The sequence below is a fragment of the Perognathus longimembris genome, chromosome 27 (assembly GCF_023159225.1).
Source record: "Perognathus longimembris pacificus isolate PPM17 chromosome 27, ASM2315922v1, whole genome shotgun sequence".
Taxonomy (NCBI): domain Eukaryota; kingdom Metazoa; phylum Chordata; class Mammalia; order Rodentia; family Heteromyidae; genus Perognathus; species Perognathus longimembris.
The window spans coordinates 2611372-2634207 of NC_063187.1; the positions used below are offsets into that span (position 1 = coordinate 2611372).

The 22836-nt window shown below is 44.8% G+C and overlaps 1 protein-coding gene across 1 annotated transcript; it reads right to left on the bottom strand.

Moving 5' to 3' along the window:
- Positions 1–149: 149 nt before the first annotated feature.
- Bcat1 (branched chain amino acid transaminase 1) lies at positions 150–22586 on the bottom strand. Its single transcript, XM_048335168.1, has 10 exons — positions 22534–22586; positions 18955–19155; positions 16514–16624; positions 15834–15953; positions 12261–12424; positions 10108–10250; positions 7660–7745; positions 5582–5722; positions 2932–3006; positions 150–1027 (listed from the first exon to the last, which is right to left on the bottom strand). Exons 2-10 carry the CDS (start codon positions 19063–19065, stop codon positions 986–988), a joined length of 993 nt encoding a protein of 330 aa, XP_048191125.1. The 5' UTR covers positions 19066–19155; positions 22534–22586; the 3' UTR covers positions 150–985.
- Positions 22587–22836: the final 250 nt, after the last annotated feature.

A 22836-nucleotide genomic window follows, 5' to 3' on the forward strand; every position in this document is an offset into this window, starting at 1 on the left:
CCCCCCAATAAATAGAGTATAAAAGTCAGGGTGCACCCCTCCGCTTACTTTGCAATGAACACTTAGCTTCGTTTACATTTCACAGTGAACACAGAACACTCAACTTCACATGCATTTAACAGTTCATATCACACTCACCTGATTGGCACAGTGGCATAAAATTCCTTACAGTTACCACTTGCATCCCAAGACTGTCTCCCCCTACACAATGGTTTTTTCCAACACCGGGCGCCATTTTGTAACTGTGATGATTTAAGAGTCCATGGCGCCATTTTGTAACTGTGATCCGTGGAAGGCCGAGACAGCAGGTGACTGCTACACACAGCCAGAATCATTCATTCACATACTCTACCATGAGGTTTTACCGTACAGGAACTGTGAAGCTCAACATGGGCAGGCATGGGAAGATACCAAAGGTTCTAGAAAGGAAAATCCCAGCTCCTCTAGTCCTGCTTACAATGGATCCAACAATGGTGCCAATATGTGAGCCTCCACAGAGGTGAGCTTACATTAGATTTAATAGACTCAAGTTACTTGACAGAGGAAATCCACGTTTTCCAAGTCACGATTTTAACACACACGCACACAATCATGAGGATAAATACACCAAACACATGACCTATGAAATTTACTCAATCACCTTTCTGATGTACACAAAAAAGATAGCGCTCAGATGGTGGAGGAGAAATACCTTAGTATAAGGGGGGCATCGTTTCCAGTCTGAGTGGGTTGGAGATGGTCACATAATAAATCAGAAACCATCTATGTCATGTGACCACCACCACCACACCACGTGTCTAGACACCATTCACCCATTCAACCCCAAGGCAGTGTCTTGTGGCACAAGGAAAGCAATCAGTTGTATGGCACACTAATGATTCCAACTACGCTTTGCACAACCACTAACAGGTTGTAAATCTAGTGAAATTCTAACACACACCAAAAGGAAAAGTAAAGAATGGTCCATCTGGGTAGAATGATTCCTTCAGGGTAACTCAACCGTCCAGTCGCTTTCTTCTCGTCCATACTACAAGAAAAGCAAGAAAATGGGTTTCAGTAGAAAAGCGCACATAGGAGGGAGAGATTGGGCTGGGAAGGTGGCTTAGTGGTAGAGTGCTTGCCTAGCATGCAGGAAGCCCTGGGTTCGATTCCTCAGTGCCACATTCTCAGCAAAAGCCAGAAGTGGTGCTGTGGCTCAAGTGGTAGAGTGCTAGCCTTGAGCTAACGAAGCTCAGGGACAGCACCCAGAATCTGAGTTCAAGGTGTACAACTGGCAAAAGAAAAGAAAGATCAAGAGGCCCACTGATCTTGGACTATGAGACTACAAAGCTGTGAGCTAAATAAACCTTCCTACTTTATAAAGTTAGTTGGCTTGAGTATTTCATCTGAATAACATGAAACTGACTGATAGAACTTAGTCCAAGATACTCCCCTCTTATCTCCTCGTAAGTGGTGTTAGTATATTAAAGCAATATATTCTCCATCTTCAGTATTTTCTTCAGTGTCTCACTTAGCTATGGATTCCTGTGCTGAAAAAAAATCACTGTCTGTCTACTTGGATCTTGACCCTATGGTGAATGTGGTATAAAAAGAAACGAAAGAGCAGGGCTCGTATCTATCATCTTACCTACTCAGGAGGCTGAGTTCTAAGGATCGCAGTTCAAAACCAGCCTGGACAGGAAAGTCCAGGAGACTCTTACCTCCAAGTAACAACCAAAAAGGTAAAGTGGAGGTATGGCTCAGGTGAATGAAAAAGCTCAGAGACAGCACCTGAGTTCAAGCCCGAGGACTAGCACCAAAATAGATAGATAGATAGATACATAGATAGATAGATAGATAGATAGATAGATAGATAGATAGATAGATAGATAGATAGATAGATAGATAGATGGGATGGATAGAGAGAGAGAGAGGGAGATAGGATGGATGGATGGATGGATGGATGGATGGATGGACAGATGATAGTTTTGAAAACCTTCATTGTACATGCTCTTTCCTAAGAGATAATATAATAGAGAAATCTCCCACTCAGAAATCTAACTGCCTCATTAAATAAATGGCCTGAATAATTAACTTAGAGGTAATTATTCTTACATAGTAATACAGTTAAAACAAAAATCTACCCTGTGGTTTGGGGGCCATCACCCCCACCTACCATCTTGACAAGGGATCTAGATTTTACCCATTTCCTTCTTCTGCAAGGAAGGAGACATAGACACTTCTACACCATGCCGCCCCCCCCCCCAAAAAAAAGAAGAAAAGATGAAATGTAAAGTGTGGAGCTATTTGCAGCTCCTTTGTCATAATTACTGACATGATTTTTTTAGAAACAGACAACCCTGTAGATGGCTGACAGCACTAATTTGCCATCTTGTTAGAAAATTACTTAGAAACTTGAAGTTCAGAGCTCAAGGAGAAAATAATTGAGGAAGAAAGATGTGGTTTCTGATTATGAATGGCCTTGTCTTTGTGAATTAATAAGGAGGAGGGGAGGCGCTGCTTCTGAGCTGAGCTCCATTCAGAATTTGTTGGTCTCTGCTCAGTAAAAGAATGGACAGATTCCTGGATCCCAGGATTGCATGATCTGTTACTTTTTTCTGTCTTTTCTCTTCTCTCTCTCTCTCTCTCTCTCTCTCTCTCTCTCTCTCTCTCTCTCTCTCTCTCTCTCTCTCTCTCTCTCTCTCTCTGTGTGCCCGTATTGGAGTTTGAACTCAGGGCCTGGGCACTGTCCCTGAGCTTGTGTTCAAGGCTGGTGCTCTACCACTTGAGCCACAGCTTCTTGGTGGTTTACTACAGAGGAGTCTCATGGACTTTCCTGCCCAGGCTGGTTTCGAACCAGCATCCACAGATCTCAACCGCCTGAGTAGCCGGGATTACAGGTGTGAGCACCAATGCTCAGCTTCTTGGTACTATTTTAAAACAAGCTTTTACCTGGATGTCGTTCAGTTTGGTGAAGATACGGCTTGTGATCTTGGGACCATTCTCCATAGTTGGAATGTGTAACGTCTAGGAAATACAAAGAAATACAAGTCAAGTCAAAGCCTTATAAAATGATGCTCTTTGCCGCAATCACACAGGTAAGACACCAAGAAATTAAGGACTATAACCTAACATACGTATTGTACCTATAATGCAGGTGACTATAACTTAAAGACTATATAACATATGCTTTATGAACAGTAATTCCTTACACCTAAGACTGTTTTCTATTTAAAAAAAAATTTTTTTTAAGCTATTAAGATACCAGCTGGGCTACTGTGACTCACGCCTGTAATCCCAGCCATACAAGAGACAGGTCTGAGGGCTGGGAATATGGTTTAGTAGCAAGAGTGCTTGCCTCACATACATGAAGCCCTGGGTTCGATTCCCCACACCACATATATAGAAGATGGCCAGAAGTGGCACTGTGGCTCAAGTGGCAGAGCGCCAGCCTTGAGCAAAAAGAAGCCAGAGACAGTGCTCAGGCCCTGAGTCCAAGGCCCAGGACTCGCAAAAGAGAGAGAGAGAGAGAGAGAGAGAGAGAGAGAGAGAGAGAGAGAGAGAGAGAGAGATCTGAGACTCAGAGTTCAAAGCTAGCCAAAGCAACAAAGTCCAATGAACCAGCAAAAAGCCAGAAGTAGAGCTGTGACTCAAGTGGTAGAGCCCTGGGGAAAAGAAAAAAGCTAAGAAACAGTGGAATAGTGCCAGATCCTGAATTCACGCCCCAGTAATCACACACACACATTCACACTCACACACACACACACGCACTCAGACAAAAACAAGTTGTCCCTTTCTTTTCCTTACCAACGGAATTTAGGACACGAATGGTTTGTCAGTTTGCATAGCAGTCTTTTGAGTTAATAAGGGGAATTGGGGAGACATATTTCTATCCTCAAATAACCCACAACCCCTCAAGGTTCTGGGAATCTAGAAGGAGGAGTCATTCTGCCTCCCATCTCACCATCTGGCTAAGAATGAGACCCGAAGAATCTATGTTGCCACACGTTAGAACCAGTCATTTCAGGGGCATGAGTTAAAGCAAGTCTAGACCTACACCGAAGAAGCTTCTAGAAACTTCTATGAGGAAAAAAGATCGCAAGCTCCCCAGTCTTGGAAAGCGTTGATTTAATAAATTCACAGGTGAAAGAGATTGCCTGCTCTTCATGTCTAGCTGAGGCTTGCTGGTTCAGGCCTCAAGGATTTGATTTTAGTAGAAAAGTCGTGTTCTTAAACATCTACCTTATTATGCTCAGGGCTGTAATAGGATAATTAGATGAACCATTTGGTTCCAAATGCTTCTTAAAACAGGGCCATTAAAAACATGTTAAACTCCATAAACTTATTTCCAGAGGTGAAATATAATAGAGCTTAAATATATATACATTTATATATATATATATATTTTTTTTTTAGCAGATGCCAACGTTGCTTAGTGAATTGAACCAATTTATATTACCTAGAAACATATTACTCTCCTTCTTTAAAAAAGACTATTGAGTATCAATATTCATATAAAATAGAATATTTTTCCTTGAAACAGTCTGGATCTGGAATTCGGTGATAAGCTTAAAGTTTAAATACCATAGGCAATGAAACAGCGAGACTTAAAAGTCTGAAGACAAAAAAAAAAAAACCTTAAAAGATAATAAAATTATAATAACACAAAGTGAAGAAAACATAAATCCAATGATTAAAGGAAAGAAAATTATAAGGTCAAATTTAGAAACTAATGGGATGTAGATTTCATGAGTCATTTAAGCCAATTAATCTTTCGAGAATACTGTAATACAGACAGGCATTGGGGTTCACAACTGTCCTCCCAGCTACTCAGGAGGCTGAGATCTAAGGATCACGGTTCGAAGCCAGCCCAGGCAGCAAAACCCATGAGACTCTTATCTCCAATAAACTACTCAGAAAAAGCCAGAAATAATGCTATGGCTCAAGTGGTAGAGCGCCAGCCTTGAGCAAAAGAGTCTCAGGAACAGTGCCCAGGCCCTGAGTTCAAGCCCCAGGACCGACACCAAAAAAGAACTAATTGTTACAAGCACTTTTCCCCCAGTTGTTGTGGCTGAGTGTATTTTACTTCTAATGTACTTATTAACACAGGGATTTCTTGCTAATGCAGAACACGTCTTCCTGTTCTTGGTTTTGGCACGCTGTGACTTCCAGAAATTAACCTTGTTTAAAAACAAAATGCTAGTAGAAATAACTTTATAGTATTCAGTGTTTTGTTTCTCAGATAGCATGATCAAATAAAATACCTTAGCATTGGCTGAAAAAATACTGGGAGCTGGTGGCTCACTCCTGTCACCCCAGCGACTCAGGCTGCTGAGATCTGAGGATCACGGTTCAAAGCCAACCCAGGCAAGAAAGTCCACAAGAGTCTTATCTCCAATGAGCCACCAGAAAACCGGAAGTGGAGCTGTGGCTCAAGTGGTAGAGCACCAGCCTTGAGCAGAAGCAGCTCAGGGACAACACCCAGGCTCTGAGTTCAAAGCCCCAGGGCTGGCACCAAAAATACATAAATAAATCCATAAAATTCATTCCAGGCGGATGGTGAGTAATGAACAGCAGGCACTGAAGAATGACTTTTGCTCACCTGGCCCTGGTACAGGATGTTAGAAACTGGGCACACAACACAGGCCGTGCCAGACCCAAACATCTCCTTTACCCTCTTCTCTTCCAATGCACCTGCCAGCTCACCCATGGTTAGATACCGCTCCGACACCTTGAATTCACCCTGTGTGAAAGATGGAGAAAGAAAAGGCAATTACCTTTTTTTTTTTTAATCTTTTTGTCAGTCCTGGGACTTGAACTCAGGGCCTGAGCACTGTCCCTCAGCTCTTTTCACTCAAGGCTAGCGCTCTACCACTTGAGCCACAGTGCCATTTCCGGTTTCCTGGTGGTTCATGGGAGATAAAGAGTCTCACAGACTTTCCTGTCCCAGGCTGGCTTTGAACCGCGATCCTCAGATCTCAGCCTCCTGAGTTGCTGGGATGACAGGCGGGAGCCACTCAGTAGATACGTGGGGATAGTTTTCATGTATGCCAGCTTTGTAACTTTTCTGGATGTCACAGATCAACTCTCATAAATTCATTAATTCCAAACACCCTTACACACATAGTCTGCATACATTTTCCGATCAAATCTCCATGTATAGCGTGACAATTCTATTTCTAGTCCTAATCTTGAACTCGAAAGCTAGACATCCAATAGGTCAGGGAACTGAGAATTAAAATAAACAGATGCGGGCTGGGAATATGGCCTAGTGGTAGAGTGCTTGCATCGAATACATGAAGCCCTGGGTTCGATTCCCCAGCACCACATATATAGAAAATGGCCAGAAGTGGCGCTGTGGCTCAAGTGGTAGAGTGCTAGCCTTGAGCAAAAAGAAGCCAGGGACAGTGCTCAGGCCCTGAGTTCAAGGCCCAGGACTGGCAAAATAAAATAAAATAAATAGATGCCACTCATTCTCCTTCCTCTTTCAGCGAGACTTTGTCTGGCAAGACTGATAATCTCTTACATGCCTTTGGCACCTTTATGGCTCACTCTGTGTAAAAATAACCTTTTAAAATAAAGTATAGCTAAGGAGTCCAAAAAATAAAAATTAAAAAAAGAGGCCCTTCCTAAAAACAATTTAATTTTCCTGCTAGCAAATCAGCAAGGTGGGAAGCCCAAACTGTCACCGAATCTCCTGTTCTTGATTGATTTTTTCCCCCCTTTAATAAAACAAATTCCCTAGCTTTCAAAGCTTATCTGGCAAGCACACACACGGTTAGGACAGGGCGAGCTGCTGGAAAGTTCTACCAATGGTTGGCAACTGTTAAATGGTTGGCATGCCAGCCAGACTGTAGCAGTTGGGCCATGCTGAACTGGGGTTTTATTTATAACTTATTTCCTCTATTTTCAGTCTTTTTCAGAGCATTGGTACTATCTGGGCTTCTAAGCATTTCTCCTATGAACATACCACAGCTCTCCTGATTTTTTTTTGGGGGGGGGTACATTTTAATATGGGGTTCACAAACTCTAACCAACAAGGCATGCCAAATAACCATCTCAATGTCAGTCGGACACTGGTAACCTACGCCTATAATACCAGCTTCTCGGGATGCTGAGATCTAAGGATCCCAGCTCGAAGCCAGCCCAGGCAGGAAAATCTGTGAGACTCTTAGGTCTGATTAACCAACAAACAGCAGGAAGAGCTTCTTATTAAACATCTATTAGATAGTTGGGCCAAGATGGTCCTTCCAGAATGTTCTTTTTATTCAACCAAAGGAAGATGGTGCATTTGATAGGAATCATAAGAGCATAGAGAACCTTGGTGAGCTCCGTTATTGATGACTTTTTACTCTAGGCTTATTATGCAAGTTATTCACATTGTAAGGGTCCACTTAAAAAATGCTTTTAAGCTGGGTACTGGTGACTCATGCCTGTCATCGTAGCAACTGGGGGAGCTGAGATCTGAGGATCACAGTTCAAAGCCAGCCCAGGTAGGAAAGTCCCTGAGACTCTTATCTCCAATAACCCAGCAGAAAACCAGAAGTGGAGCTGTGGCTCAAGTGGTAGAGCACCAGCCTTGAGCAAAAGCAGCTCAGGGACAGCGCCCAGGCCCTGAGTTCAAGACCCAGGACCACCACCACCAACAACCACAAGGTTACCGTGTCAAAGGCCCCTTACCCAGTCCCGAGTCAGCTCCAGAATGCTCTGTCGGGTCACTCCTGGGAGAATGATTCCATCAAGGGGAGGCGTGGCCAGCTCCTCCTCTGAAAATCAAGGAGTTAGAATACTTTCAAATGTTAGATCATGATTGTGTGTGTGTGTGTCTGTGTTTGTGTGTGTGTTCCCACAGGCTTGTGCACACCAGTCCCGGGACTTGAACTCAGGGCCTGGGCGCTGTCCCTGAGCTTTTTTCACTCAGGGCTGGTGCTCTACCACTTGAGCCACAGCTCCACTTCTGGCTTTTGCCAGGGGTGGGGGGTGGGGGGCAATGAGAGTGTCCCAGACTTCCAATTCTCAAATCTCTACCTCCTGGGAAGCCAGGATGACAGGCGTGTGCACCAGCATCTGTTCCCAGCTAACACACTTCGCAAGAGTCAGGAGACAAGCCGGCCATTTGTATCCCGACCTTTAAAAGCCACAGAGAAATGGTGTTTGGACAGAACTTTTCTAGAACGGGTGGCACCAGGACATTTTTCTGGTGAAACCACATAGGGTGTGATTCGTACCGGGCGTCTAGCCATGGACAGCTCTTCCATCCACAAATAGAGACGGGAGGAGCCCTTGTGAATGGCCCCACTGTGGGTTTTGGGTTGTTTTGGAAGTGTGGGGTGGTCCGGGTGGGTGGATGGGAGGAACCGCAGAGCTCATTTCATGCCCATACACACACTGGATATATGTGGATGAGTGCACACATAGATTAATTATGAATGCATAATTCCATATCATATAATACATAATACATGAGGCATGACATATATTATATACACTAGATTAGTATATTATTAACATACAGTATATTATATATGTAACATACATAATATAGGATATATGTGTATACAGACCATAAGTATATAATACACATATACTTATTCTCTATATGTATGTATAGTATATACATATGCTATATATATGCATGCGGTGTATATATTTATGCTATACATATATACATAATATAGTATATGTAATAGTGTTTAATACACACTATACATATATTATATATAATATAGCATAATATATAATATACTATTCATAATGTAGTATATTATATATACATTTATAGAATATATTATGTGTAATATGTTTATATTATAATGTGTATTTCTATGTTATATATTACATATTGTGTATTATATTAATGTAGTTAGTATGAGTGTTATTAATATATATTTGATATATACTATAAATATATGTAATATATAGTACTGCATTAATAATATTAATAAATTGTTTCTATATTATATGTTCATGTATTATTAGTATATTAGCATGCTGAATATTACATGTAACATATATTCACATATATTACATATTATATATAAAATCATGTGTGTTGTATATTTTTACATTTATATATATATATACATATATGTATAAAAATCATATCTAACTTTGGAATCTCCAGTAAAATTTTGGTTTTCAGTGTTAAAGATACCCAGCAGGGGATGGGAAAATCTCAGGCCATGTCTGGCTTTTCCCAGGCCAAGAGCCACAGGAAGAAGTTTCTAGCCAGGGCAAGCCAGGCCAAGCTCACCTACAATGCCGTGTCTACACACTGAATGGAAAGGTCAATTTGTTGTGTCTCTCCAGCTCCACGTCCTCCCGCATCTGAACCATTGCTCTCCTCTTTGTCAGAGCCAAATAACACAGGCACACAAGGCTAAAGTAGAGGAAAGATTTCCTTGGGAGCCAAAGCTGAGGATTCATGAGTGAAATGAGCTACAAACACCCTAGGAGAAGAAACACGCCTAAAAATGGGGCTCTAAATTCTCTACCAGGATCAAAAACAAATGGGAAAAATGTGCACCTGTTTTGTCCCCCATTGTGAGCCATTGAGCTCAATGCTATATAAATGTCAGCAATCTGAAGAGCCCCTAACATCTCCGGCTGAGAGAACAAGAAAAGCAAAAAGAGATATAAAGACAGAGAGAGAAACAAATGGAAGGAGGGAGGGAGGGAGAAAGGAAGGAAGGAAGGAAGGGTGCTTGTAGCTCACTCCTATAATCCCAGCTATTTAGGAGGCTAAGCTCTGCCAGCCAAGGTAGACAAATCCAGTTCTGGCACATGGTACACACACAAGCAAAGAAAGGTAATGCTCATTCAAGGTATTAAATGCAGTAAAGAAGCACCCATACCTAAAACAGACATGAGCCAAGCTCTGGTGGCTCACACCTGTCATCCCAGCGAATCAGGAGGCTGAGATCTGAGGATCACAGTTCAAAGCCAGCCCAGGCAGGAAAGTCTGTGAGACTCATCTCCAATGAACCACCAGAAAATCAGTGGCTCTGTGGCTCAAGTGGGAGAGCACCAGCCTGGAGCAAAAGAATCTCAGGGACAGCGCCCAGGCCCTGAGTTCAAGTCCTACCACCCACAGTAGAACTCAGCAGAGCTGAAATCAAAATGGATTACCTCCATCTTCATTTATCCAGTAGAGGAAGAGATTCATGGTCCCAACTTCAGTTATTTGGTGATCCTTTCCATAAAGCCATAACACCTGCTGGCATCCATGGTCAGCAGCTTCACACTGGGCCCAAAGCGAGGAGCCATAATTCCTTGGGAAGAAGAGGAAGTCTGCTAGTTATCCTTCCATCATGCTGCAGTCATTCGCTCAAGTCTTCCATTCACATGCAGACAGGGGCAATATATTATATTTCTAGTACTGATATACAGTCAGCACTCGGTAGCTGAGTGCCCAACATCAGAGGAAACACATTCGAGAAGCTAATGGCTTCCCTGTGTGGGTCTTCCTCGACAGCACATCAGAATCTTCACATCCTCATCGGACAAGAAGTAAGAGGTACACACAGGTGGCTCACGCCTGTAATCCCAGCTCCTCGGAGCTCTGAGGATGGCAGTTTGAAGCCAGCCTGGGCAGGAAAGTACATGAGACTCTTATATCCAATTAACTACCAGAACTACCGGAATGGGGCTGTCACTCAAGTGATAGAGTGCTGGCCTTGAATGAAAAAGCTCAGGGACAGCACCTAGGTCCTGAGTTCGAGTCCTAGGACCTGCACACACACACACACACACACACACACACACACACACACACATTAAAATAAGTGTAGCTTCTACTGAATAAATGTTAGTTTTCCTTGCCACATTGAACCTACAGAAATCCAGAATCATCTGGAATAAAATCTAAGAGGTCTCCTCAGGCTTAAAATATAAGCATAAATATATAGCATATATTTATAAATATAAGTATGTATTATTATATTTACATAACAAGTTATGCAATATATATTACAATACAACATAAATATATATTTATATAAATATAAAAAATATAAGAGGTCTACTTAGGCTTAAAATAGAAGCATAAGTATATACCTATAAATATAAATATGTATTATTATAATGTATACTGTAGTTATATAACATGTTGTATGTAGTATACATTACAATACAATATGTATTTATATATAAATATAAAAAATATAAGAGATCTACTCAGGACTAAACCCACAGTCTTTTTCCTGAACTTCTCTGTCCTCTGGTTTTATGGCGGTTGTTAGAAAGGCATTTATGTTTTACTCTGTTAACTGACTGTTGACCATCCGTTCTGAACGCGGGTGATCTGGGGTTTTTGATGTTCATTACATAAAAGCTACTTAGAAGCCAGACTTGCTTTTTTTATCTCCAGATGATTCATCGGGATTTTACGATTTGTTCTCCGTGTTTTGAGGTTCAGGTTATCCCAAGTCCTAGCCACAATCACTGCGGAATAAACAAAATAGGAGACAAGCCCCAAGCCAGTGGCTCACACCTGTCATCCCAGCTACTCAGGAGGCTGAGATCTGAGTGTTATGGTTCAAAGCCAACCTGGGCAGGAAAGCCCATGAGACTCTGATCTCCAATGAACCACCAGAAAACCGCAAGTGGAGCTGTGGCTCAAGTGGAGCTGTGGCTCAAGTGGTAGAGCACCAGCCTTGAGCAGAAAAGCTCAGGGACAGCGCCCAGGCTCTGAGTTCAAGCCCCATGACGGACCAAAAACAAATTTGTCTGTGCCAAATTTACACCATTCCTTAGAAAACACTGTACCAGGCTCACCTGCACACGGGCCTACGTTTCTGTGCTTAGTTTCTGTGTGTTTATGGGGGTGTCCTAGGCCTGGGGTGACCCAGCATTACCCCGCAAGTGAGTAACATCTCAAACTAGTCGTTGACGGGGTGTGTGTGTGTGTGTGTGTGTGTGTGTGTGTGTGTGTGTGTGTGTGGTTGGTAATGGGACTTGAACTCAGGGCCTGAGCACTGTCCCTGAGCTCTTCAAGCTCAAGGCTAGCACTCTACCACTTGAGCCACAGCTCCACTTCCGGTTTTCCGGTGGTTCATTGGAAATAAGAGTCTCAGGGATTTTCCTGTCTAGGCTGGCTTTGAACCACGATCCTCAGATCTCAGCCTCCTGAGTAGCTGGGATGACAGGCGTGAGCTACCAGCACAGGGCCTCGATGCTCCTCTTATCCATGTATCTTCTTTATCTACCTGGTGAAGAGAAGTCAGCCTAGGAAAGTACAGTGGCCATGACAGGCTGTCAGTTAGACACGTGGAGGGACTTACCCTCCTATCTTGTAGTCTCCAGTTCCTCCTTCCCAGGCTCGGACATACTTGGGGTTGGCCCACAGAGACACGGGGTTGAAGGTTCCACTGGAGAAATAAGGCCCCACGGGGCTCAGGATGACGAAGAGGAGGGCTTTCCTGGGCTTCTTCACCCCAAGGGAAGGCTGCAAGAGAGTCCCGGCAGACACACCTGTGAGTCACAAGGCCGAAGCCAGGCCAGGGTCGAGGCTAGACCAGCAACTGTCTAACAGAGGGGGTTAGCCTGGAAAAGCACAGCCACAACAAGCCTATCAAGGTCTTCAAAGCCAGCCCTGACAGGAAAGTCTGTAAGATGCTCATCTCCAATGAGCCACCAGAAAAAAGCACCACGTGGAGCTGTGGCTCAAGTGGTAGAGCGCCAGCCTTGTAGAAAAAATAAACTAAGGGACAGGGCCCAGGCCCTGAGTTCAAGACCCAGGATTGGCACAAAACAACAACAACGAAAACCAAAAGTACAATGTCACCTTCATAGCTTCAGCACAAAGCATCTTTCGGGGTTGCTTTGTAGTTAAGTTATTTCAGTTTTTGTTTTGTTTTGTTCTGTTGTTTGGGTTGTTTTCTTTTTTTTTAATGCCGATTCTAGGGCTTGAACTCAGTGCCCAGCCATTGTCCCTGAGCTTTTGCTAAAGTTAATACTCTATGACTTGAGCCACAGCTCCACTTTGGGATTTTTGGTGATTCATTGGAGATAAGAGTCCCATGGATTTTCCGATCCTGGCAGGCCTCGAACCTCGATCCTCAGATCTCAGCCTGCTGAGTAGCTGGGATTATAGGTGTGAGCCACTATGTTGGTGATATGAGATTGAGAAGTTTCTCAACATAGTGGTAAGACACAATACGGTGAGCCTCACATAAATGGCTTCACCGGATTCTCCACTTCTGGATAAAATAATATATCCATAAATAAAAGTAATAGCATTTTCATTAACTATCACCCCAACACTTGTAACTTGTTTTGCACCGGGAACTCATGTATTTTACACAACCCGCATTATATTCCAAGGAACCATAATGGAGGGGCTTGGAAACTTTTCCTTTATGACAAATTCGCTTTGTTCTTGGCTGGCAGCTGGGTCCAGGGGGTAGAGAGAGCAGTAACCAGGTCCACAGCAAGAAAATAGAATCAAATAGAAATACACATTGCACCTGGCTCTCTTCCCGTCCTGATTTTAACGGAGGCGCAGCCTTGCACCAGGCCACTAGGTGGCAGTGCCGAGCACGCAAGTGGAAAAATGAAGGAATGATTCCATTAAGTGGATTTCTATTTTTAACAGCTCTTGATGATCTCTTTATTCTTAGCCAGTGGGCAAACTGTAGGCTAGAATAACTTCTCCATGGTGAGTCCTGGCTTAAGCCTATTTGTCCTCCACGGTCACTGCAGTTAATTGTCTTTCTCTGAAATAAACTAGATGTCTCACAGCTGGTCACACCATTGCTTCCGAGAGTAAATAAACAAAGCCAGGTACTGGTGCTCACGCCTGCCCTCCCAGCAACAAAATCTGAGAGACTCTGGCCTCCAGTGAACCACCAAAAAGCTGGAAGTGGAGCTGTGGCTCAAGGGGTAGAGCACCAGCCTTATGCAAAAAAAAAAAAAAAAAAAAAACAACCAGAAAACCCAGAGACAGTGCTCAAGCCTTCAGTACAACAAACGAGAAAAGTGCTAATACAAGAATGACTGAGGGGCTGGGGATATGGCCTAGTGGCAAGAGCGCTTGCCTTGTATACTTGAAGCCCTGGGTTCGATTCCCCAGCACCACATATATAGAAAATGGCCAGAAGTGGCGCTGTGACTCAAGTGGCAGAGTGCTAGCCTTAAGCAAAAAGAAGCCAGGGACCGTGCTCAGGCCCTGAGTCCAAGGCCCAGGACTGGCAAAAAAAAAAAAAAAGAATGACTGAGGTCTGGGAAGGTGTCTTAGTGGTAGAGTGCTTGCCTAGCATGCAGGAAGCCCTGGGTTCGATTCCTCAGCACCACATACACAGAGAAAGCCGGAAGTGGCGCTGTGGCTCAAGTGGTAGAGTGCTAGCCTTGAGCAAAAAGAAGCTCAGGGACAGTTCCCAGGCCCTGAGTTCAAGCCCCAGGACTGGCAAAAACAAAAATGTGTACATAATATATAAATGACATATAAATAAAAATATATACATATAATCATTATAATAAGCAACAATTAATCATTATTGCTGTTATTAAAGCTAATGATTAATAGAAAAGTAAATATATAATCTCAATATACAATATAAATATATAAGTAAATATCACATGTAAACATATGTTAAGTACATAGAAAATATAAAAAATGAAGTGCAAAACACACATGCATACATAAAATGAAATACATAAATGTGAAAAGGCTATGTTTACTTTGTGGGCACCAGAAAACCGTGGGGGAGACCAGTGATTCCCAGGGATAAGGCCCCCAAAGCCTCTGTCTTTCCGGGTCAGCGAGGCATTCAGAGAAAGAAAGGATTTCCAAGCTGAAGAGAGGCAGAAAGCACTCAGTGCGCAGAGAAAAAAAAAGGCTATTCTGGTCTCAAGAACACCCCAGGGCCTAGAGGATGGAGATGGATTCTACCCGAGCCAAGCCAACCGAAGGAAGGAAAAAGAGAGAGTCATTTTAATGGAGAGCAAAAGATGTGTGTGTAGGGGCTGGGAATATGGCCTAGTGGTAAAGTGCTCGCCTCGTATACATGAAGCCCTGGGTTCGATTCCCCAGCACCACATATACAGAAAATGGCCAGAAGTGGCGCTGCGGCTCAAGTGGTAGAGTGCTAGCCCTGAGCAAAAAGAAGCCAGGGACAGTGCTCAGGCCCTGAGTTCAAACCCCAGGACTGGCAACAAAAACAAAACAAATAAAACAAAAAAAGATGTGTGTGTATGCACGCGCGTGTGCACAACGCCCCTACTGAGACCTGAACTCAGGGCCTTCAGCGCCTGCTTAGCTTTTTCTTTCCACTCATGGCGAACACACTGCCACCTGAGCCACAGCTCAATTTCCAGCTTTGTGCTGGTTCAATGGAGATGAGAGTCTCACAGACTTTCCTGGCCCAGGCTGGCTTTGAACCCTGATCCTCAGATCTCAGCCTCCTGAGTCGCTGGGATGACAGGCGTGAACCACCAGCGCCTTGCCTATTTTTAAATTTCAAATTGCAAAGTTAGGTTCAGTTATTCCTCCATCCCTTTCTTGAATCACTCATTCACACGGCCATTCATGTATTCGCGCTTTCATTCGATTCTTCCTTCATTCACTGCCAGTGTCAGGATTCGAACTCGGCAAACTCAGGGCCTAAGCCCTTGTTGCATAGCTGCTTCTGCTTCAGCCTGGCGCTGTACGGCTTGAACCGAGCTTCCACTTCCAGCTTTTGGGTGGTTCAAAGGGGCCTTGCTGCCTAAACTGGTTGGGCACTACGATCAGGCACCTGAGTAGCTGGGATTACAGGCGTGAGTCACCAGCACTGGTGGTGTGCTCAACATTTCAGCAGGAACAAAAGGTCACCTGTCCCCCCAGAATGCCCCCAGCGAGCAAGGTCGGCGTGTACCTCAGTTCCAATCATGGTAGGCCGGATGTAAAGACTGGCGGCGGTAGAATAGGGCACCCACTCTTGATCTAACTTGACGAGCTGCTGAATGCACTCCAGTAGTTCCTGCTGATCAAACACCTGACAGAGAAAAGACCACTGCTGAATGAGGCCAGCCGCGACAGTCAAGGTGACTCTCAGTGTGCAATGACATCAATAAGCAAATCAATCATAAACCAAAATAGCTGGCTCACACCTGTCATTCCAGCGACTCAGGAGGCTGAGATCGGAGGATCGCAGTTCAAGGCCAGCCTGGGTAGGAAAGTCCAGGAGACTCTCATCTCCAATGAACCACCAGGAAACCGGAAGTGGAGCTGTGGCTCAAGGGTAGAGGAACAAAATGACCATCAAAGCTCAGGGACAGCACCCAGGTCCTGGGTTCAAGCCCCAAGACCAGCACAGAACAAACCAAAGCAGACAAGAGTCTCATGGATTTTTCTGCCCAGGCTGGATTCGAACCCTGATCCTCAGATCTCAGCCTCCTGAGTCGCTGGGATGACAGGCGGGAGCCACGGTGCTCTGCTCTTTCTATTTTTCACTTTACTCATGGAAATAGACCAGAAAATAGACCTCGGTGGTGACTTTCCTGACTTAATCATTCAGAAATATATATATTTTTTTTTTATTTTAAATTTCCATACCGGCAAAGTTGAGCGGACGGCAGAACGGAGCATCCTGTCCATGTTCAAGTGAGGCCGAAAAAGTCGGATTTTATTATCAACTCCCCGGAACGCCTTCAACCCTTCAAATAACTGGGGAGAAAAGAGCAATCAAGCACAGAGCATTGCCTAAGTGAACGCAGCCCTGTGCTCAGGGATTGACTTTATTTTTGTGCTCAGATGGAGGCTCGAACCTCTGAACCCCAACAGCTCGAATGAGGAGCAGAACAACCTAGTCAAGAACGGCGCTCCTGGCTGGGCACTGCAGCTCCCGCCTGTAATCCTTGCTGCTCAGGAGGCTGAGATCTGAAGATCATGGTTCAAAGCCAGCCCTGGTAGGAAGGGCCATGAGACTCGATCGCCAATGAACCAGCAAAACGTTGAGCTGGGGGCATGGCCCAAGGGGGTAGAGCACCAGCTAGGAGCTAGCCAGCTGAATGAGAGCAAGGACCTGAGGCCAAATCCCAGAACCACACACACACACACACTCACAAGTGCACAAGGAAATGTCTCCTTCCAGAACGCTCCAGACACTGAGTTTCCTGGAAGAATCAGCCAGTCCTGGGGCGTGGGCCTCCTCCCCCCTACATGGGGTGGGTAAACTGAGGTAAACTGAGGTTTGTACCAATGGCAAGCTGTTTGCAGCTCAGCTCTCCCTCCTAGAATAAGGAAGTGGCTGTGCACTTGTACACAGAACAGAGTCACGCCTGGGCTTGTCACTTACTGCCTTGCACACCACCAAAGGAACCCTAGTGAACAACCGGCCTGCCTCAAGGCAAATTAGAGAGCAGTGGCAGACTGCAACAAGAAGGGGAGGGAGGGAGGGAGGGAGGGAGGGAGGGAGGGAGGGAGGGAGGGAGGGAGGGAGGGAGGAAGGAAGGAAGGAAGGAAGGAAGGAAGGAAATAAGGAAGGAAGGAAGGAAACAAGGAAGGAAGGAAGGAAATAAGGAAGGAAGGAGAAAGGAAGAAAGAGAGAGAAAGAAAGAAAGAAAGAAAGAAAGAAAGAAAGAGAAGAAAGAAAGAAAGAAAGAAAGAAGAAAGAAAGAAAGAAAGAAAGAAAGAGAAAATAAAAGAAAGAAAGGAGAATGGAGAGAAGGAAAAGAGGAGGGGAGGGAAGAAGAGAGAGAGGGAATGGGGGAGGAAGGATGGGAAGAAAGAAGAGAGAAGAATGGAGAGAAGGAAGAGGGAGGGAGGGAGGAAATGAGAAAGGAAGAGAGGGAGGGAAGAAAAGAAGGGAGAGAAGAATGGAGAGAAGGAAGAGAGGTTGGAAGAAAAGAGGAAGGGAGGGAGGGAGGGAGGGAGGGAGGGAGGGAGGGAGGAAGGAAGGAAGGAAGAAAGGAAGGAAGGAAGGAAAGGAGGGAGGGAAGGAGGGAGGGAGGGAAGGAAGGGAAGAAAGGAGGGAGGGAAAAGGAAAGGGAAAAAAAGGGAAAAGGAAACCAAAGGGGAAAAGAAAGAGGAAGGGAAGCGAAAGAAAGAAGAGAAAGTGGGCAGGAAGGTGGGGGGAGCCCGCCTGGGTGGGACCAGTCCCCCTGCCCCCACCCCCATCCTGAACCCCTGAGACCTTGGGCCCCCATCCGCCCTGTGGGACCCCCCAAACCTCCAAGCGTCCTCCTCCACACCTGCACCCTCTCCCAGCCGTGTGTGTGTGTGTGTGTGTGTGTGTGTGTGTGTGTGTTTCTCACAACAGACCCCAGGGCTGGCCTCAATCCGGCCACCCTCCTGCCTCAGCCTCCGAAGTGCTGGTATTAAAGGTGTGTGCTACCCAGCCCGGCCTGCAACCCAGGTCTGATGGAAGACAGGAGTTGTCTTTTTCTTTTAAGTGCTAAAACTACAAGGAGGCTCAGAGTGTTTTCCTAAGAAAACATTGAAAAGTCGTTTTGCTTTGGGTTTTGTTTCCTCAGGCTGAGAATTGAAAACCCAGGTCTTTCTGAAGCTTTGACAAGTGCCAGACCACTGAGCTACATCCACGCTTGGAATCAGGACCTGAGCACTGTCCCTTCGATTTTCCACTCAAGGCTGGCGCTCTACCACGTGAGCCACAGCTCCACTTCCAGCTTTGGGCTACCTAATTGGCGATAAGAGTTTCATGGCCTTTCCTGCTGGGGCTGGCTTTGAACCTCAATCCTCAGATCACAGCCTCCTGAGGAGTTGGGATGACAGGCGTGAGCCCCTGGGGCCCTGTTCATGAGTGTGAAGTTTGCAACATTTAAGACACACACACACACACACACACACACACACACACACACACCAAGACTCCACTGAGTCACGGGGCGTCAGTCTGCAACCTTTACCACTGTCATTGGGAAATAAAGGAAGGCAGGCCCAACCACACTTATCCTAGCACGGAGCAACTGGGTACCTACCCTGTGGGGGTGAGCGATTGTGAACACACACACACACGCACACACGCACACACTTACTTGAATGGCGTAGTGCAAGGCAGAAGAAGCCGGGTGCAAGGACAGGTTCTGGAAAGGCCTGATGTGAGGTTTTCCCCACCCAGAGTCTGCGCACCACTCCACAGTGAGCATGTGATCCGTGAACTCACACCCAAACACCAGCGACTCCGGGGCCGGCTTGGCTTTCAAGCTCGTGGCTGGGGTGATGATGAGATCTTTAGCCTGGAGGAGGAGGAGGAGGAGGAGGAGGAGGAGGAGGAGGAAGGAGGAAGAAGGAGGAGGAGGAGGAGGAGGAGGAGGAGGAGGAGGAAGGGGAAAGAAGAGGAGGAGGAGGAGGAAGAGGAGGAGGAGGAAGAGGAGGAGGAAGAGGAGGAAGAGGAGGAGGAAAGGAGGAGGAAGAGGAGGAAGAAGAGGAGGAGGAAGAGGAGGAGGAGGAGGAAGAGGAGAGGAGGAGGAGGAGGAAGGGGAGAAAAGAAGAAGAAGAAGAATATACTATAAATATATATTTATTATATATTATGTATTAGATATTGCATATGATATATCTCATATATACCATATTATATATTATGTGTGATATATATTATAGACATTACATATTATATATTATGTATGTGATATTACATAGAAAGGAATGAAGATTTATATAGAAGGAATATGAGATATATCACATATAATATATTATAGATAGTATTGTTATATAGTATACATATTATGATATATATTATATTACCTATAATATGATAGATTATAGATTACATTATATAATATACACAATACCATATATTGTGTATTATACACTTTATATATCACATATTATATAAGTTATATATCACATATAAAATACAATACATTTACATTATATATACAATATATAATATATATGCATATATGGACCATAAATAATAATGTATATTTATAGAATAGATATTCCAGAATATATTTATAGAATAGACTGGGTATTACATATTACCTACTATATATAGCATATATTGAATAGCATTATATAATATATTGCACATTGTATATTCTACATTATAGCATTCACATTACTTTCTATACCATATAACATATATTTATAAATATATAATACATAAGTATATAGTTATAGAGTTTTGTGACTGCCTCACGTCAAACTAATGGAACATTTCTCCCCACTTGTTCCTTTCTCTTTACCTTCTTTCTTATTACTCATTTATCATCTCTTTATTTCTATTTTATTTTACTTATTTCTTTCCTTTTTATGCTGGTCCTGGGGCTTGAACTCAGGGCCTAGGTGCTGCCACTGAACCTGTTTGTTCAAGGCTAGGGCTCTTTTTTGTTGTTGTTCATTCTTTGGAGATGAGAGTCTCGCGGATTTTCTCTGCCCAGGCTGGCTTCGAACCGTGATCCTCAGATCTCAGCCTGCTGAGTTACTGGGATGACAGGCGTGAGCCACCGGCGCCCAATCATCATTTATCCTCTGACTTATCAGTAAAGAACAGCACAGAATGTTCCAGATGGGTCATGACTGCGGCTCAGTGCTTCCTGCCTGGCACTGGTTGATCTGTCCGTGTATGATTCATCATGCAGCCTCTATCTCTAGTACAGGAGACCCCATATCACATCCAGCCTGGTGTGGTGGCTCACTCCTATAATCCCGGCTGCTGGAGAGGCCGAAATCGGAGGATCGTGAGCTTGAAGCCAGCCCAAGTGGAGTTCGTGAGATTCTAGTCTCCCAAATAAAACATCTTACAAAATGACTTGGGACATGGATAATCCCAGCCACTCAGGAGGCTGAGATGTGAGGACTGCAGTTCAAAACCAGCCCAGGCAAGAAAGTCCATGAGACTTTTTTTTAAAATCTCCAATGACCTATCCAAAAGGCAGAAGTGGAGGGGGCTGGGAAGGTGGCTTAGTGGCAGAAAGCTCGCCTAGCATGCGTGAAGCCCCGAGTTTGATTCCCCAGTGCCACATACACAGAAAAAGCGGGGAATGGTGCCGTGGCTCAAGTGGTAGAGCGCCAGCCTTGAACACAGAAAAGCTAAGGGACCATGTCCAGGTCCTGAGTTCAAGTCCCACAAAAAACAAAACAGAAAAGAATAAATAAAATCCTTCAGGGCAGGGGGGAAAAAAGTATTTAACTCCTTTTGAGAAACTTACTGGCTGAATCAATAGAAAATGAACTTTAGAGATTACCAAATAGAAATCCGTTTTAATCTCCCCCCCCCCACCCCCCCCCACCCCTGCCTTTCCAGGGCTTCATCTTGCTTAAGAAGGACCTGTATGTAGCACAAGAGCTTAGTCTTGGTAGATTAGCAGAGCAAATCTGCTACTGGGGGGTTTAGGGAAGGCATTCGCCTTAAAGGCCCAGCAATAGCACAGACAATTAGAATTCACCGACTTAGACAGCAAGCCAGGGTCTGGATGCTTGTGTATTTCTGCTGTGGTTGTTGCTGTGGTTTGTTTTTCAATAGCTTTGGAAGAGAAACCTCATCTTTCATCTCTTTCCTTCTATGGACTCCGTATATCCCTACCATAGTCCCTACCCAGCCCAAGTAAGAGCTGAGAAGGCAGGAAATGGGTGACTCAAGATGGAGTCTAGCTCTGAGCTCCAGCCAGCAGGTGAAATCAAAAGATAGTCCGTTCTAAGAGTGACAAGTGACACTCATTCAAATGGACAGTGAAAGAGGCCCAGGGGCATAAGAAAAGAACAGGCAAAACTCTCCCGGGCTGAGGGGAAGGGACACATGATTTGGGGGGGGGGGGATGTCTTACAATTGCATTTGTATTATTGTCAAAGGGAAGATTCTGGTATCTTCTCCTGAGCACCAACCTTCCCTCCTTGTGAATTATGAGATTATTTCTTATAGAAACCGCCCCTAAGGGCTGGGGATATGGCCTAGTGGCAAGAGTGCTTGCCTCGTATACATGAGGCCCTGGGTTCAATTCCCCAGCACCACATATACAGAAAATGGCCAGAGGTGGCGCTGTGGCTCAAGTGGCAGAGTGCTAGCCTTGAGCAAAAGGAAGCCAGGGACAGTGCTCAGGCCCTGAGTTCAAGCCCCAGGACTGGCCAAAAAAAGAAACCGCCCCTAGTCAGAGCCAGCTCTTCCCCCACAAGTATTATTATGGGGACAGAAAAACATCCCGAATAATGAATGAATGAATGAATGAACATGAAGGGACATAAGACATGGCTTCCAGAAATCCACCAGAGTTAAGGTGCGAGGTAATGTTGAACATGAGAAATGTGTGTGTGTGTGTGTGTCTGTCTGTCTGTCTGTCTGTCTCTCTCTCTCTGTACAAGGTTTAAATTTGGGGCATCTCTCTATGTCTCTGTCTGTCTCCCTCTCTCTGTTTCTCTCTCTCTCTTGGCAGTACAAGACTTGAACTCAGAGCATCTCTGTCTCTCTCTGTTCCTGTCTCTGTTTCTCTCTGTGTCTGTCTGTCTGTCTCTGTCTCTGTCTCTCTCTCTCTTCTGGTAGTACAAGGCTTGAACTTAGGGCATCTATCTCTGTCTCCCCCGCCCCCCGCCCCCCCAGATGACCCACAATAAAAAAATCTCCCCCAGATCTCAACAAGAAAATGAATTAATGTGCTCGGTGGAAAACAACTCACCTTAAAAGTCTCCACGCCCTCGCTGAGTTCTCGCTGGGCACAGCCATTGCTGCAGTCCTGAAAAACAGCCCCATGGTGGGCATGGAGAGTTACAAAATCTCCATCTCATCAAACCAGGGGGCCCTGGGGGTGGGGAGCTGCCAGGAGACAAACAGCCCAGCAGGCAGCCACCCCGAGAAATTTACAGGAGAAATTTACAGAAGAAAGGGAGACACTGGCCGAGGGCCCGGTGCTCAGGCCTGGTGCTTGCCACTGGACTTCCCTAATTAAAATCCTTGGAATAACTACTTAATAACATCAAAG